Source organism: Drosophila mauritiana, chromosome 3L (assembly GCF_004382145.1).
Source record: "Drosophila mauritiana strain mau12 chromosome 3L, ASM438214v1, whole genome shotgun sequence".
NCBI classification, from domain to species: domain Eukaryota; kingdom Metazoa; phylum Arthropoda; class Insecta; order Diptera; family Drosophilidae; genus Drosophila; species Drosophila mauritiana.
The window spans coordinates 774,622-793,234 of NC_046669.1; the positions used below are offsets into that span (position 1 = coordinate 774,622).

Below are 18,613 nucleotides of genomic sequence, written 5' to 3' on the forward strand. Positions count from 1 at the left end.
CAATCCGCACAGATTTCCCATTGAAATGGCAAATATTTGCAGAGACAAATGCCTGCCGCTGAAATGCGGAAATTACAAAACAAATGTGCGAAAAAGTATTCCTCATTCGAGCTGTTTTTTCAGAACATTTGCCAATACAATTCGCACGCAAGTCTGTGCACATTTCGCTCCCATTGTTCGGGGGTTGCGCCTTGAAAGGTGCCATCGATTTCGATGTTCCTGGGATCGAAAGTTCCACTAATCAACCCTCGAGCACGGAACTTCATCGCCCAATGACACGAAATCCTAGCAATTAACTTAATTAAATTGGAATAACAAGTGCTCAGCAGTCGCAATCGGTGGTCCTCTAATCCTCTTGCCTCGGATTGTTTGTCTTTGTGCTCGAACAAATGGCGAATTTTTTGACGAAGGGCTTGGCACACAAACAACAGTTGGTTTGGCTCGTATGTTTGCCCAAGTTTGTTTGCTCCAGTTGGTAAATGTTAATAAGTAATTTTAATTTGTCCTTCCGAAGCGAAATTGTCTAACGAAAATGTCCGAGGCTTGTTTGCTTTGCTTGATTTGTTTTCGGAGCGAAATTAGTCGAGGGAATAGTACATGAAATTAGTAGACAAACACAAGGGGTAGTTTATAAGCTTATATCTGTTCCGAAATTAAAGAGATAAACATGGGGCAAATGTTAGCTTCCGAATCAAAATTCTGGGAATATTTGTATGTGTTCTTTAACAAATTTAACTTAGCATTACGTTCATCGTTTTCATGCTCTTGTGTTTAAATCTTTAAATCTTTTCGCTACTTGTCTTTTTATTGATTTACCTATGAACAACATCAAACAATTCTCAATGGCAAATTCTGCGACATGAGACACATGAAGATTTCGCACAACTCATTCTCCAGTTTTTGCAGCTGCAAAAGTCAAAATGCGTGGCGTGTTTCGGCTCCGATTTCAATGCCCTGCAAATAGCTTTAAGGCATCCAAATCCGCCACAGATACGGATTCATACCACTGACACCCAGCCAGCTGAAGCGAGAACAAACCAAACTTTAATGGCAGTCAACCAACATTACAATCAACAAACCGAAACGAAGTGACTGAACCCAGTGAAAGAAAAGTTTGAAAATGTTACTTTAACTCCCATCCAAGTTTTGCTATTGAAAGCAGAAGTCCATACTACTATCACACATCAGGTAAAGTTCAGAGGAATTACTGAACGATTCCTTTTGAAACCTTAATAAATAGAATTAGTTATTAAAAAAAAAAAAAAAAAAAAAAAAAAACTATAATAATATTAATAAACAATAATTTTATATCATCATCATAGAATATTTCATGGATACACTAGGTATTTTTCCCCAGTGCTTCTAGCAAGGAAAACTTATTCCTGGTTGAAAGCTTTCAAAGCTGAATTTTCTACGCCCCCTTCCCCCTGCCCGGAAATTTTTGCCCTCCGGCTCCCCCAAAACGAGCGGATAGCCAAGAATTCTAATAAATGTCAGACGAGGACGCTCCCCAAAAGCAAATTCCTTTTGATGAACTCGAAATTGTGCACGTGCAAAGCCAGGACACGGACGCAATCGGAGGACGAGACGGTCGAGATGGATGAGTGAGTTCCCGGCCGAGGACTCGGCGCTCGGCGTTCGGAACAACCCCCAAAAGCAAATGTTGGGGTGTGTCGGAGTTAACGAGTTCAAATGTATTCATGAGCCGGATCTTACCAGCCAGCTGGCTGCTATGTGGGAGGTGTCGCATGGGGGAGCCCCAGCCCGCGCTGCCAAAGTCCTCCTCCTCTCGAGGATTTGGCTTCCTGCCAGCTGCGAGGGTTGCCTGTGCCTGTGCCTGTGCCAGTTCCATTGCCTTTGCAACCCGACTTTCCTGACTTATTGCCTCGCGGACATGTGGGAGGATGTGGCTCGGCTAAAAGGCCCTCCTCCCCGGCGAGTGCCACTCAATGTTTTGCAATTTGCAGGTGTTTTCATCATCCATTTCGACCAGCTGTAGACATTTTTGAACAAGCCAACAGGCTTAGGGCAATACATTCGTGATTGAAATATATTGTACTTAACAATATATCATATATATGTTCAATATATCAATATATCAGTGATATGTTATAACAAATTAGTGGTCGGTCCAGATCGGAAATGTGTTTGTGTGAAAAGTGCGTAAGCTCCAAGGAAAAAAAATGGAAGAGAAACAAACACTTCGCACCAAATGAGGTGGCAACAGGCCATCTCTGGACAAGCCGTCTCTGATGTTGTCCAGAAGTTGGTTTGCCACATTAAAAACGATCAGACGATCCGCAGACCAGTTGATCGAACTATATAAAATAAAATATTTCCACATAGATTTCCCAAATAAAGCGAATGCGGGCAATATCAGTGGCGGCTCGTTAAAAGTGTGTGGGGCGTATTGATAGCACCTTGAGGGTCTGGGTCCCATCAATTCTCGTGTCTAATTTAGTGGCAGTTGGTGCCGCAACAAATCGCCTTCATTAGGCTCACAAATCGCTCGCTTATTGGCACGCCACTCTGTTAAAAATTTATGCGAATTTATTACGGCCTAAAAAGTGAGTGCAAATTGTGCAAATGCGCCCATTCAGTACAGTAGTTAACAGCAATGGCCGCCCCGCTGAGCTGACCATCCATGACAATGATCGTTATGGGGTTCCCCTTCGATCTTCTCCGATCTCATCCACCTCCTTCCGAGGTGTAGTACTGGGGAGAGTGGCCAACGAGGCCGCGTCCAAAATGGGCTTAAATGAAGCGATTTCTTGGCCCGGCCAACGATCTGTTATAAATCGATCGCGGGGCCAAGTGAACTGCTGTTGGCTGAAGGATTCTATTACCACTTCATGGGGATATTAAGTTGGCCTAAACAGGTAATGAGAGTAAGTGTGAAGTGGATACAAATATCTATTTCATCATTTGGGTAGTATGTTTAGTTCTAATTATATACTGTCAATAAACATAATGGTTATATGTAATGACTTTGACGCAGCCATGAATAAAATTAGCTTGTATACACGAACAATTAACTTCACTGGAACTCTGCATTGTATCGCCAGTCATCTTCGACTTTCTAACATTTCAATCCATGTGGCCTGCCAATCAGAGGTGCCACGAAGCTTTTTATATATTTTTCCCGTTTTCGGCGTATTTCGCTTTATTTATCTGGCACATAAATAAAATATTTTCGGTACTCGCTGGTCAGCTGTTTCCCATCAACGAATCCCATGGGTTGTCTGCAGACTCAACTCTATCTGATTCTATCACCTCCGCGGGTCTTCGCGGTGGAAGCGGCATAAAGAAGCGCTAATGTTGCATTAAATTCAGCTGAAATCAACTGTTAAGTGGCTTTCAGTGAGCTATTTAATTCTCGAACACCCAAAAAGAGCAAAGGCGATTCAGAAGCGGAATTTCATAAATAAATGTGCGTCTGCGATCCGAACTTGATTCGCTTGCGCCTGAAAATCCGAATGGCATGCAAAGGTACATATATGAGTTCTCTGTTTTTTAGGGGCAAGTAAATAACATAGAGGATGTTGTGATTTGAGCAATTATGATTGTGTTTTGGCAGGCCGAGTTTTGAGCAATCTGTGAAATTCTACAAAATTCTGGCAGCTGTTGAAGTATATTAAATTCGATTGAAAGTTCGTTCAGTGCTGTGGGAATTTATACATCCGGTGGGCTATGAAAAGTAATATGCTGAAATTACAACCATCAATTTGACCTTCCATTACCTCTCTGTGATGTAAGATTGTGCTATCTTGTTCTCCGGCCTTTTTCTATCTTCCCAGCCAACTTTCAACCTTTCCAAGTCGACCCAAAACCCCGAAAACAGAGGTCAAAAGATTGCCAACCTCTGCGTTGCCTTCTCCGTATGCAAATCTCAAGTGAACGGATCGGATCGATGGGGCCGCAAAAGAGGTCGTCAATTGTGGCTCCTCGCATCCGCAGAAGAACAACTGCCTCCTCAAGCCCAAAGGCTTGTCAGTATTTCGTCAAAAGACACATGTTGCCGTCGAGACAGAGCCCCGGAGTCAGAAGACAAAAGGCGGAGACAGGCGATTCTAACGAGAATAATATAGTTCTCCATTCTCTTTATTTATATTTATGGCGGTCGACGAAAGGCTTCTTAGAAAATGCATAAAACCTGCGCCAAGACAGCCCCACATGCTACGTAGACTGTGGCCAAATGTGCACGAACGATTGACTGTCGTGAAGCTTCGTTTAAATGCGTTTTTAATTAATTATGCGACGCGCGTGCCACATGCAACGTGCTGCAAGGGGGACGCATCGGGCCAACTTCAGTGACAACACACGATCGACATCAAAATGCAGACATCGAGCGGGGAAGTCGTAAAAATGCGGCAAGAAATTTTCAAATTTGTAAAACGCTAAAAATTCCCAAAACGCAGCCGTATCTTCTGGATGCAGTGAAAACAATTGGGGACAAAAACTGAGAAGTATAGTCTGAAAACCATATCTTTTTCTTTTTAAAATATGAGTTAAAAAAAACAACATTTTTGTATTGTTGCTTAAAATTCCATTTAGCACTTAGTTAATATTTGAGCTCCGCATTTAGTTTAAGTTCGTTTTTACCGTGCACATTCCCCTAACCCCTTGGTGCCCCACCCCTTTGGTAGCCTGCCACGCATGTGTTAATCTGCGTGGAGCACAATTAATTTTCTGCAAATGCCTGGCAGGCAGCATCACTGAACCCAACAATGCGCCTCGAGAGATCTCGGGGCTTATATATTTTATTAATTACGCTCAAGTGCTCTGGAAGGGAATGTGCGAGGGGGTTTGCTCCGCCGGGGCTAATTACTGAAAAATTGGCAGTTGTCGTTGATTTTATGGTAAATTATTTGTCAGCAAGATGGAAGATGGCCAATGGAAGACGCCAACTGCCGACGACCGGCGACTCTTCAAATGCCTGTCTTCAAGGAGTGGGCAAGTCGTGGGCTGCGAGGGGCTTATGGGGTCTGCCTAGACAGATTTATGGCTGGCATTTGAAAGTTTATGTATAACTAAATGCGGTTTTGATTTTAGTTGCAGTTTGGCTGAGCCGAAGCAGCTGCTCCGGGAAATGGAAAGAAATCGTGTTGGAAGAGACTGCTGCCACATCGATCAATTGCAGATATAATAAAAAATAGTTCTTTGACCAAGACAATCTAGCTGAACCAGAATTATATGAATAAGAGTTTGGACTCTCCTATTTGGAGATGCCTAAGAAATCTTTCCGCTGTTCCGTCCTCTTAATTTTAATGTGGCATCCTCATCCGAACAAATGAAGCTATGCTCCATTTGATGGCCCCTAAATCAAGCAGATCACGCACTTGAAATAAAACTGTCAAAGATCTCTGGAGAACATCTAGTTCTGGCCGCAGATAGAATCGAACAGAACCTGAAACTCACTTTAGCTTAACCTTTCCCATCCTATAAATACCAATAACGATTTGAGGCGACATCGTAGGCAGTTGCCAGTTGTCTCGGGTAAACAAACTGCAGTCTATTGGGGGCCACCCAAAGTACCCGAGTGCCGGATGGCCATTAAAAGCGACTCGAGTCGGAGTTCTTTTTATGATAGCCACTAATCAGAGGCATACTTTGCATATTTCAACTAATTTTCATTAGCCGAATGGCTTTGTGTCTCCCTGATTTTTATGGACACGACCACAAATTTTAGTTAGTGTGGCTAAACACAAATGCGCTATAAATTGTCGGCTGATTAGTGCAACAATCTCAGGGTCATAAAACTTAATAAAAACCCATATAGACCCAGATGCAGCTGGCAAAGGATCCACTAGTTAACACTCAAATGTATCTCATAGATACACAAGCGAACGACCATAAAAATCAAATTGCAATGTCTAAACGACTGTAAGCGACTAATTTTGCACAAGTTAATAAATTTGTTTCCCCGTTTCTTCTGGTTTCCTTCGCCGGAGTCGCAGGCACACAGATCGTGCTCCAAAAGCTGATCTTCATATTTAGTAAGCTGCAAATTATTACCACAATTTCCAGACGCAATTTGCCAAAAAAGAAAAAAACAGAAAAAAGCGAGAAAAAATGCAGTGCAACGAGCAGAACGCACAAGGAAAACATATGGAAAATTATAGTAATAAATACTTTCGGGGACCAAGGGGCCTCCGAACACTGGGCGACACGCAGCCAGGCACTTGGAGGTAAATCTGAAGAAAAACGATAATGGCAGCACTAATAAATTGCGGCCAACATGTTGCATGCTGCACGAGTGCGGGGTGCTCCCCCCTCCTCGTTGATGCCCCCTTTGGGTCTTCCTCTTCCACTGCACCTGAAGTCGCCGCGTGACTCAAAAACTTCGACCAACTACGAGTATAATAACAACAACGTAACGCCGGGGCGGGCAATTAGAGTACAACGTTTGCAATTCAACGGGGTATACGCTTACACAGAGAAAAAAATCATACCTGCCCATAAAAATATGCAAATTATTAGATCATTTTTCACTCACACAATTTTCGTTTTTGAGTTTTTATTTTACTCCATTTCTTGTATCATTTACGTTCAAATGCACTTCGATTTGTTCTCAGTGTCGCCTACCTTCATGCAAATAACGCACCAAAAGGGGCAGAGTGGGTTGAAAAGAGGGTCAGGCTGAGCGGAGCGAACCCCGAGGGACACTTATTAAAAACAGTTATTAAATGCGACAGGCAACGCGCTTGGAGATTTTCGGTGCGTACCCACATCGACGTCCCACCATTCCCATTCCCATTACCAAGCAAGAGCAAGAGCACGAGCACAAGCCTAAGCCAAACACCAACCCAAAGCCATGTAGCCCAGTCCAGTCCACGTCAAAATCTGCGGACCCAGTCCCAATTTGAACTCCATTTCGGACAAAGTCGTGCAATCCCCCGCGGCTTTGCACGTGTTCTCTCCGCCTCGAATTCTCCCTGCCATATTTGTATTTGGATAAGGACATGCGTACGAGCAACGTCCGCGTTTCCATCGACATTCAGAGCGGCGTCAGAGCCGCCTGTAGCGTCCACAGTACAGTGAACACTAGTCCAGTTCTGCCCCAAAAATCAGCATAAGGATTCACCTCTTTTTTGCATTACTTTGCATTACTTGCATTATATTTGCATTTCTGTGGCAAAGAAACTGCAAACGTTAAAAATTGCAAAAAGTGTGATAAGTCGAGTTACCACTGTACCCTTACTCACACTCCGATTGCCATTACAATTTCATGCGGTTGCTCAGCTCGCTGTATCGCAATATTGGATTTCATGTTTGCCACTTTGTGCAACGCACTGCGTCGGGCGCGGCTTTTGGCAACATTTTATGCTGATTACACGTCTAATCCTCAGCGTGTGCCGTCGTCCTATTGGGTTAATGGCATGGCAGGAGGCGGTTTTCCATGCAGGGGGACTTTCCAAAATGCGTGAGGGGCAGACTAGAGCCAAGACACCGTCATTCAATTTCAGTTGGCGCCATTGGCGTTTAGCGCTGATATCCAGGAAAAGAAAACCTTTAATTGAATACAGGGTGACACGGTGTCACCAACAATGGAAAGAAGCCCCTTAGTTCCCAAAAGTTGGGACACTAATAGGTCTTCTGTAGAACCTTGAGGATGGGAGAAGGAAATCCAGAATAGTTGGGAATAGGGGAAGCCGACTAACGATTTTATTAAATGTACATACAAATACCAACCAAGTCAGCTTACAAATATATGCAGGCTTGCGGATATGATTATTCAGGATCTATAGGCAGTACAAAAATCACGGAAGTTGATAACGCCATCGCCATCAACATCAGCCTGACGGAACACTTCACTGAACTCTTCGTCGGATATTTTTTCGCCAAGATTGATGAAAACGTGACGAAGCTCGCCATATTTTACCAAACCGTCCTTATCAAAATCGAAGGCATTATATGCTGCCTTCAAACAGTCACTGCTGCCCATCATGCTGTAGATTTTGGTCATCAAATCGATGAAGTCAGTCAGTTGTATGTACCCGTTGATGTCTCCCTCGAGTCCCTCGGAATATCTATAGATTTCCGACTCTGTGTGATTCTGGCCGAGAGTGCGCATCACATCTCCCAAATCGTCTGCTCTGATTCTTCCCGTCTTCTCAGGATCATAGAGCTCGAAGGCTTCGCAAATGTCTTGTAGATCGTCATTCGCCAATATGTAGTTTGGTGATTCCATTTAGATCTATGTATTGTATCGAAAATGTGTATGTTATTTGATGTTTTCAGCTTCAATATGGGAGTTTAACTGATGTATCAGTAATGTGGCTCTGGACTGCTAGCTCAATCGAATTGAACTTTATTTCAAAAGCTACTTTTATTTAAAACACGTTGAATAGGAAAAATTTCCTTTTCAAATGAATGACAATTTATAAGCCTTGTAACTGCTCCAAGGGAATCCCAAGCAAGCCAAGCACCCTGTTTCCCTCTGAAGCCGTAGGAATTAAACGTTCTCCATGGGACTTCGAAGCCCAGACGGCGATCCGCGGCCATCCAAGGGAACTGGCGTTTAATTGGAATCTTGGGCAAATATAGAAACAAATAAAGGCACGCCGAGAATCCAATAAATGTCCTGCGCTGCACGTGCAAGCAGCTAGACGCCGTCGCCGTGGGATCGGAGAAAAAACTCGGGGATGGGAAGCTGAATCGCAATGGGAATGGTATGGGTTCTCTGGGCAGGCAGCGTTAATTGAACGCTCATGAAACTGGATAAATTGCCCAGAGAGAAAAGGGAATGGATATGCGAATGGGAGTGCACAGCACACACAAGCCGTGTCACAACAATCGATTGTCCTTTTTTGTGCCCGCATTTGCTGACATCATCACAAAGAACGGGGAATCCCCGAATCACCACCCCTGCGAATGCACTTCCGACCGTCAGCAATGTACAGTGGGTTCCTACTTTAGAAGTCTCTATATAATTATATATATAATACATGTATGTATTCTATTGTAAATTAAGTTTTATATCGAATAGATATGGGAATTTCCAAAAATGTTTTATTTAAATTATGCCCTATTAAGTTAATCATAATGCAACCAAAGCCAACTGTTGTTCCTCATTTTTGTTCGGACCAACCACTGTACTTCGTGCCCAATTGGAAGTTCCGTTCTGCAGATTGATCATAAGACACGTGTTCCGCCGTAGACTTACCCCGGAATCTGCCGTTATGCGGTGCACGTGTTGGGATTCGTCTTTATCGTCGAAAGGATTCGCCTGCCAATGCCACCGGAAGCCCTTTTCGGCCGCAGTGAAACCCTATCGCGTTGGAAAATCGATGACAGACGCATCCTGTTGCCAAGAACCCCAAACCATGCCCATTTTCCACTACTCTGACCCACCGCCCTTTTCAGTGGGTGGCGCCTGGTGGAGCAGACGCCATTGCTGCGCAAAGGATAAACGCACAGAGAACAACTGAGAAACAGGGAGAGCCCCAAAGTGGAGAGTTCAATAGAAGGAAAACAAACAGCACCACGAATTTTGCACACATAGTGCCCCTTACTTTCCCCTCTTTTGTCTGAACAATATGGAAAACTTATAAAATGCGTATGAGCAATTCTGGGAATGTAGCTGAATGGAAAAAGGAAAAAATCTAATCCATGTAGGTATCTGTAGTTAGAATCTAATCAGATATAAAAACAAATGAATCTAAATTGGAAACTCCAACCTCAAAGCCCGACCAATTGTCCCAACGACTTCCTACATCTGTCTGGCTCACAGGCACAGATTCGAGCTCCGAATCGATCCTACTTCAGCCCAAAACCTCGGACACAGGCTGTCCAAACAATTGCCGGCGTCGATCTGTTTGAAAATTGTGTTCGAACAAACGTCGCATTAACGCAACATTTTCCAATTTTTTATGGCCAGGCCAACTCCCGCCTTGTCCAACAAAGCTCAGCTGCCTGTTATTCAACACGGCGGCGACAGCAGAAAACTCAAAACTCAGCGCAGGTAAACTTGGCCACCCCCCGAAAGCCGCCTCTTTTCCGCTTTTCCCACTTTAGCTTGATACACTGAGAGAAACAACTATACAAATATCAACCATTGTCAATATAAGGGTTATTTCCTAATGATTATTTATACACGTACATACCAACGAAACAAAACAAATTAATTTCACCAACCCAAGGCATATTTCTCACCGTGCATTGCCATCCAGTCTAGGCTCAATCTCAGTCTTGGACTCCGACTGCAGCTCTTGTCCAGTTATGCGCCAAAAGCAGTGCAGTCTCCAGCTGTGACTTGAACTCTTTCCAAACACGCGCGCCTGCGCAGCGGTTGCCCCACCTTTCCTGGACCCCCTGCCGCCGCCCCTGCTCCACACGCTCCCCCCTTTTTTATGGGCATTTGAAAGCGCTCGGAATGCCAAAAGAGCAAAGCAGCCAAGGCGGCTATCTCGGCAGTCGTTTAGTGTAATCAGTGGCCGGCGCAGGAGTACATGGACAGAGCACAAAGTGGATGAAGGGGCGCGCGGAGCAGGGGGACTTTGCGGAATAGATGCATCTATGAATATGAATACCACCAGTCAACACCTGAGATCAACTCGATGAATGAACTGCAATGGACTGAACTCACATGGAAGTAGGGTAAACGCTGCGTATTAGGACTCCATTAATATATCGTTTAGTTCCAACTTAGGTAGTGTTTAAATTTCTGCAACTAAGGTTAGGTGTAAATTAGACAACTAATTATATTGTTCGGCCATTAAGATTTTTAGGAAACGATTAACAAGATTGTAATATTCTGATAGGTCAAACATTTTCCCAAGCAGGAATGCTCCCAATCTAAATGTAAGCTCCCAGCTTCCAAACAGCCGTTCTCATCTACTTCTTGCCCAATAAAGCTATCGCAAATGGAAATCTTTGCAGGCAGGTCAAAGATCTGGAAGCCGTGCCATCCTTATCCCACAAAAGTGCACAAAGGAACATCTATTACCAGTAATCGGAGAGCTGGCCACCGATTCTTTCACTTAATCATTGCTCCAGTTGCGGGAATTCGCCGCTGCACAGATGGCATTCCTGTGCATCGGATGCCATTGCATTTCGGCTTAGCCTGATTGACCCTCATAAAGTCAACTGCCAGCATTTAGCGATCTAAATCAGTTGAAAGCGGCCAACTGGCAATGGCAACTGGCAACATAGATATTACCAATGCAGGAAACTCTTTCCAGGAAACTCTTTCTTCGCTTTTGGCTCTGATTGTGTTGTGTCCACCTCTTTTTTGGCTTTTTTTCTCCTTCATGTTTTTCTGTTGGTTTTGGGTGCCCAATTGAACCGACCAGCAGCCGAGAGATTTATTTGCAAGCAGCGAACATGACTTGGTAGTTTTGTTTCGTGTGCATGTTGCTGTTGGCTCTTGGCTGTTGTTGTCTGTGTTGCCTGTGTTTTGGCAGTTGCTAGTAGTCCTCGAAGATGAGATACTTGCCGTCTGATTAGCTGACACAGCAACAGCAACTCCGCAACAGCAACAGCAACTGCAGCAGCAGCAGCAAAATCAGCAATGCAGCAACAGGCCCAAAGAGTGGGCAGCAGGCACTGTCAGGCTGCCAAGTCAAATCGTGTACACAATTGGCGCGACATGCAACATTATTCTCCTTCTGCTCCTTCGAGGCCGTCGATCCCGATCCCGATCCCCCAATCCCAGTCCGGACTCCAGTACCCAGTTCCCAGTTCCCGTTCCCCACCCCATTCCAATTCCCATTCCCGAAGTTGCAGCTGCAGCAGGCTGCAAACTCCAATTGAAAGTGGCGCGGGCGGCTGCTCCAACTCTGGACGGACAATTCCACCACCGGGTCCAACACTCAAAACAAAGCAGAATGCATTAGGGATATTCATTTAATTGTATTTCTTAATATCACATATGTATTTAAAAAAATTGTTAAATCATTACTCTCATAAGTATTTTACAAAACACTACTATATTAAATAATTCTGAATAAAACAACATTCCAGGGTACATTCACGTTCCTGCAACTTGGTTTAGAATGTTATTTGCACTTATTTTGTATTGGCTAATAATTGGCTATTTATCCCTGTGTAACTGGCTTGTACCGATCGCTCCGATTGGTAACGTTTTGCAGCCTTAGTTTGACTTAATTTTCACCGACCGTCCTGTTTGTCGTGGTCGTGGTCCTCTGGCTCTATTGTCTGCTCAGCTTTCGCTTCGTGATTTGCGATTTTATCGCATTGAAATGAAATAATTTGAGTTCAAAATGATGAAGTTAATTGTGTTTATTAGGCTGCCAGTCACACAGTCACACAGAGTCAGACAATGCGACTCTTGCGTCGTTCGGGCCTCGAGTTTCAAGTTTCGAGCTGACTCACTTCGCCCTGAAGGCTCTTCCCTCCAACTGTCCCTCGGATGTTGCCCAAATAGTCTTGGTTTATGCAAATTCGTGAATTTATGAGCTGTGCCCCATTAAGTCATTTTAAAAGACTCTTTTCCAAGTTGCCCCAGGAGCAACAAGAGTTGCTGAAGTGGCACCGACAACAATACGAATTCGAAATCCAACTCCCGACTTGCAACTTGCAATCCGCAATCGGGCGACTTGCAACTTGCAACTTCCAAGTCCAACTTCCAAGTCCAAGTCGTGTGCGATATTAATCGCTTTTGCTGAAAATGTCATGTCAGTTTTATGTCGTAACATGATTACGTGGCTTGGACTCCAGAGGATACGGATGTGCCACGAACAGATGTTGCAGATCTAGTCAAGAGAATAGCCTCAAAGAAAGTACAAATGATCGAGGGACTACAGATACCTAAAAGGCTAAAGCCCGAAATGGGAAAAACCACATTTGCACAATCCTATTGCAAAAGAAAACTCTATAAACATTTTTCCATGTCTAATTTCTCACATATATGTATTCATCAGTCATTCTCACATTTCCCTATCTTAATGAAATCAAAATCGCATTTTACAATAGCTCGAAACAAAATGCGGAAACAAAGGCAATGGAGTGGAAAACAGTGGCAACAGTTGAGGGGCGGGAAATCTTCCCCCGATTAACGCATTTAGCCCACAGTGCAGCGTTGTCAGCTTAGCAGATTTCATCTCAGGCGGCGTAGTACCATAAAAAAGGGCTGGGATTCCGGATTTGGGATGTTGCAAAGATCATATCGGAACACGAAAATCGCTTGTCAGACGCTCTTAATGAGCAGAACGCGGCCTCGTGTCGTTTTTGTTAAGGTCACGTGTGCTGTGCTATAGTCCGCCCCTTATTTTTAGCTTTTCTTCTCTTCATCCTTGCTGTCAAGTGGTCTTTGCACGGGAAGTTCCATATCATCAATGACAGCTGGGAGTTACCATATATTGCGATTTTTTAGAGGTACTACTACGAAATTGGGGAGTTTACTGACGTTCCAATAGGATTCTAGGTTGCTACGTTCTATCCCTTCATCCATGAGCCAACGGAAAGCGTTGCATCTGGTGCCAAGTACCCGTGATTCCCACCAACACCTTATAGAGGTGGTTAAAGCAAAAGTTCTGCTATCATATTAGGACCCAATCAAACCCAAGCCATTTAAAGCTGAGCCAACGAAATGCCTTGCATCTGGTGTCCACATTAATCGATTTCGCAGCTTTCCCAGGGAACAACCCCTCGGACTTGGAGCCCAGCAACCCCTAATCGCTGTGCGGGTGACAAAACTTTTTGGAGACTCTCCACTCTCTCTCAGGCATCGATGCTCTCTCCGAAAATGCATTTTCCGACTGCTCTCACGGCGCAAGACGGCGGCCATTTTGAATTGATTTGCATAAAAAGTCGAGAGAGTGAAAATGCAACCCCCAAAATGTACAGGATTGCCCCCACAAGAAAACGCTGTGTAGACATTTTCCTATTGATTTTTCCATCGTGTGGCGCCCACCTTGGCGCTGCCTTCTTTTCCACCCGGCCATAAATCCATGCCAAGAGACATTGCATTTCTATACTTTGATTTTTATGCAAATGGGAAACCGAAACGAGCCAGAAATTGTCTTCGAATTGCAGTTGTCTTCGGGCCTTTGGACCACGTGCAAAACTGCAACCGTCAGAAGGAGCGCCTTGCTGTTGGCCTCCGACTTCAGATTCATATAGCCTGAACTCGACTCACGATCACGAAATACACAAAAGCCAAAGCTCCTGAAATTATCATGACCCCAGCATGGCAATTGGGTCAAGCAGCGCTTGGCGACATTTGTTCGCCGACACAACACGAGTGCCGGGAGTGCAAAAATCGGGGGAATGTCTATAGCATACTTACATATATGTATGTATATAGGTGTATACATATATATTTTGGGGCAGGGGGTGGACGTGCATTTCTGACACGTGGCCCCAGGAATTCAGAGCAGCTGCGGGAGCGTTTACGTTCCCCGTCGGGGCTAACTTTTACCTGCTCCACTCAACTAAATAAATTTATGAAAATAAATACATAAAATACTTATCAATCATATACGATCCACCATAACATGAATATGATGATTTAGTTTAGTGAAATACAACGACATTTTTATTTAGATCTCTTCTAGCAAGTCACAATCATGCACTCGAGCTATTCTCAGGTATCAGCCATGATTTCTCGCAGTGCACAGACTAATGAGGTCCGATCCCAAGCCTTGTTGACTCAGTGCACAAACTCCCGGCCACGTGGCCACCTTCCGTGGAAAGTGGGCCTGTGGCCGGGATCCGATCAACCACCGTCACCATAGGAACACCATTCTACATGTCCTATCGCAGCCCTCTCCCTAATTGACGCACGTCCAGGTCGTGTGTCGCTTCAATTTGGTTATACAAACTTAATTGACGCATTTGTTTGATTTGAACGGTCATGGGAGAGAACGCCTTCTTATTTGTGTCCTAGAAAAGAGCGGCGCAATCAATTTGCTTGATTGGGTTAGCTCCCTTGGAGATTGTGCACAAATTGGCCAACAAAGTGGAGAAGGAGCGTCTCTAATTTGCTCCGAGGCTACCGAGATTCAGTTGCCCCGGGTTTTTTGTATAAGGTCACGTAGCAGAAAGCTGGAAAATTGCGCAGATGAAAATTCATCATTCTTTCTTTAAATGCGGGAAGACAAGAATTTATTGAAGGAAAAGCCGTCGGGTTAGATTCTCAAATATGTTGAAAGCTTTCTCATACTCAAAGATGGTATTTGTTTGGCATATCATTTAACAACCACTAGTTTGATTAGTTTAAAAGTATTCTGGGCTTTAATATGCAATCTATCAGTTTATAACTTTTAACTAGCACAGTTTACACAAGCACTCAATCATTTATATATGTACATATGTACTTAAAGTGCTTATGAGCGATCAATTAAAATAATCTTTAGATAATATCTTAAAAGTTTGCATAAGTGGTTATTGCTCGATTAACTTTTCAAACACATGGCCTAGAAACAATTAAGATATGCTTGGCTGAAATGTCTAAGGCAAATATTAAAAGTCACATTAACATTTCTTAAATTGCTGACATGATTATCTCTTTTGCCAATGCAGCTTACTCGGAAAGTGTAGTCTGACGATGGTGTGGAGCTTCTCTGGCCTCATGCTCACACTCCGTACAGAGATGTTCGAGATGCATCTCATCCATGACCATTTGGGCAATCCTAGTTTCCTGCTTCTGCCGGTGTCGCAATCCGCAGGTGTCTAATCCAACTGGCTGGCCAAGATTTGTCACCTCCATTGTGCCAGACTTAGCGCTGCTGGCGTCGGCACGACATTGCCCCCTGTTGCCCCCCGTTGCCACGAACCACGGCCGGGTGTTATCTTTATTTTCGAATCGAATAAATCATAACTTTTGCACCTCTTCTGGCACGACAAACTAGTTGGCACACACCCCCAACCACACACACACTGGGATTCAATAGGAAGTGGATGCCAGAATGTTTTTAATTTAAATTTAACCGATTTCAGGCGCAAAGAAATATAGCATAAATTACAAGGAGCTCAGACCCCGCCTTCTGTTAACCCAAATTAAATTTCAATTATGCGACAATTCCGTAAAAGGCCGTCAAGTGGCTGACCGATTTCCGGCTGGGGCTAATTATAATTATGTAAAAATCGACAGACAGCCAGACAAGGCGTGGCTATTTTTAAAGCGCAGACATCAAGTTGTTGTCGTGTCGCCGTTGTTTTTGGCTTAATTGTAGCCCGATTTGTTAAAGGCCCGGCGCGGCAATCAAATGGCCCACCAAAATGGCCAAAGCCAGACCAAACGCGCATTCAAATCAGGCCCAGCTGACACTGAAAAGTACTGAAAAGTACCCCTCCAGAATATAGCAGACCGATCGGCCACATCGGGCTCCAACTACAAGGCACGCACGGCGACACGAGAAACACAACATCGCTGGTACATTGTTGACATCCGGAGCTGCCCTGTCGCATGACAATTAGAAAAGGTTCGGCCACGAACGCCCCCGCATTTCGTATCTGGCGGTTCGCAGCGATTCGGATTGGGGGACCAGTTAAGACATTCACCAGTATCTCGGACAATCCGCGATTACCAATCGACTATTGCCAGACAGACTCGGCGGCGAATGAACCCTACCTTTGGCTCTAAAACTCTATGCAAATCGATCGATATGCGAAAATGTTTTTACCACGGCCCACTGACAAGCCGATTACAGTGTCCCGTAAAAGTTTGTGTACTTACACACGTGTATCTGCTTTTTCAGGTTAGATTTCTCCACCTCCATTTTTGGAGCTTGGCCATGTAAATAAATATATACAAATGCTTTCAGTATTCAGCATATTTTACCGCCGATTAGTCCTTAAAACGCAAGTGAAGACTATACAAATCTATCATGAGAGTTTATGATCTGATCCCATTTTCTTTAATTGTGATACCATAATTACACACATATATTCTAGTTCATCTTATTTAAGCATCTCTCCATCTTTGGCAATTAAGCAACTGCACTTTGCTGTTAAAACATTTGCCCACTCGCCAGAACAACACACTTAAAATGTCAAAAATTTTGACAGTACCGCCCTCCTACACAGCCGCCCCCCACAACCAAACAAACAAACACACGCATTTAACAAGAGCGCCAAATTAAGCCATAAATTTAGACGCCTTGGACCACCAGCCAAGTGGCAAGTCGGCAGCTCGGGGATGCAGGATGGTGGGGATCTGGTCTGTGCGGCTGTATATGCATGTAGCCAAATCCAATGCAAAAACAGCAACGCAGGGAGCCAAGTCCAAGTTGTCTGCGGGCAAAACGCCTCTGCAAGTGTGTCTTTTATTAGGATCTCGCATAACATCTGCAGCTGCGTCACAGTTTGGAGCTCGAGTGGTCCTCTATAAGTCAGCCTCCCCTGAGTCACCAGCACATCATCATCATCCCACTCGCTCCCGCTCGCTTAATACAAAAATTCAAATTTAATTAGTCTTCAAGTGTAGAAGTAATATTTGTACAATCTGGTAAATTTCGCATCTGCATCATCTGCATCCAAGGAAGTGGGAAGTGAAACTGTGGAATGGGAATGAGATTGCAATGGGAATGGGAATGGCAAACGGAATGGGGACGACTGCTCGAATGACGACTCCTTGACTGAATGCCTAGCGTTGTTGATATAAAACTGTAAGCAGCAAGTGGGTTGAACACTGGCAGCAAATCATAATAATTCGAAAAAGCCAACAAAAAATGATTTTACAAGATTAGAAGAATAAAACTATACAATTAAATCCTGCTCGAAGGACCAAATTCATTTTTCACCATACCTAACAGATGCTTGCCATGAGTTATAGATACTAATTTCCCGCAGTGTTGACCACATGATTGGCCGTTTGTCCGACTGCAACTACACACATCTGCATTCCAGACGAGTCAACGGCAGACACCGCCGCAGACTCAGATGCGGCCTGGAAACTATAGATGCAGATACTACGGCTGGATCCAAAGCCAGACCCAGACCCAGACCATGTGGGATTATGACGCGCCAGCACTCAAGGAGGAGCGATGGCGATGGCAGTGCTCAAGTCAATTGCAGTTTGTCTGCAGCCGAACGCAGCTGACGAAGAGTTCTTCAGTGCAAGCTTGTGGCTTCTCCACATCTCCATTTCCACATCTCCGGCTCCGTTGGATTCTTGATTGGCTGCGAAGACGCCTCCGTTTGTCGTTCGCAGCAGTTCGCGACCCCGAACATCGCGTGTGACATTTGCTGCCCCTGCAATTGCAACTGCAACTTGGCTGCTGCTGCTGATGCTGCACCACATTCATTAGCAGCCACTAAATGTTCGCTTAATCATTTCCCCTGCAAGTCTGTCACAGCTGCTTTCCGGGTGCTGGCTTACACACAGAAAAACAAGGCATGAGTATAAATAGTCCCAGTGCTTTGGAACTTAGTAATTTTCGCTGAGTGTAGAACTCAAGTGTCCCCCCCTTTTGAGTTGAATCCAATGTTAGAGTCGAAGGCAGAGAGTCACAGTAGATGGCACTGTCTACAAATTGCCAGCGGCGGAGCTCGTTGCAATCTTAAGTGAATTTATGTGGCAATCTGGTGGCGTCTCCGGCCTCCAATTTCTTGCTCACAGCCTGCCACAGTCCATGATGACTTCAATTAATCAGCTTAATGCGCTGCAAATGTTTAGGACCGAGATTGCAGGATGCGAGATGTTGAG

At 44.3% G+C, this 18,613-nt stretch overlaps 1 protein-coding gene and 1 pseudogene across 1 annotated transcript; one reads left to right on the forward strand and one right to left on the reverse strand.

The window, feature by feature from the left end:
* The first annotated feature begins 1,490 nt into the window (after nucleotides 1-1,490).
* LOC117139934 lies at nucleotides 1,491-2,043 on the forward strand (annotated as a pseudogene).
* Nucleotides 2,044-7,643: 5,600 nt separating this feature from the next.
* LOC117139935 (neo-calmodulin) lies at nucleotides 7,644-8,278 on the reverse strand. Its single transcript, XM_033302620.1, has one exon. The coding sequence runs from the start codon at nucleotides 8,189-8,191 to the stop codon at nucleotides 7,736-7,738; it is 456 nt and encodes a 151-aa protein (XP_033158511.1). The 5' UTR covers nucleotides 8,192-8,278; the 3' UTR covers nucleotides 7,644-7,735.
* Nucleotides 8,279-18,613: the final 10,335 nt, after the last annotated feature.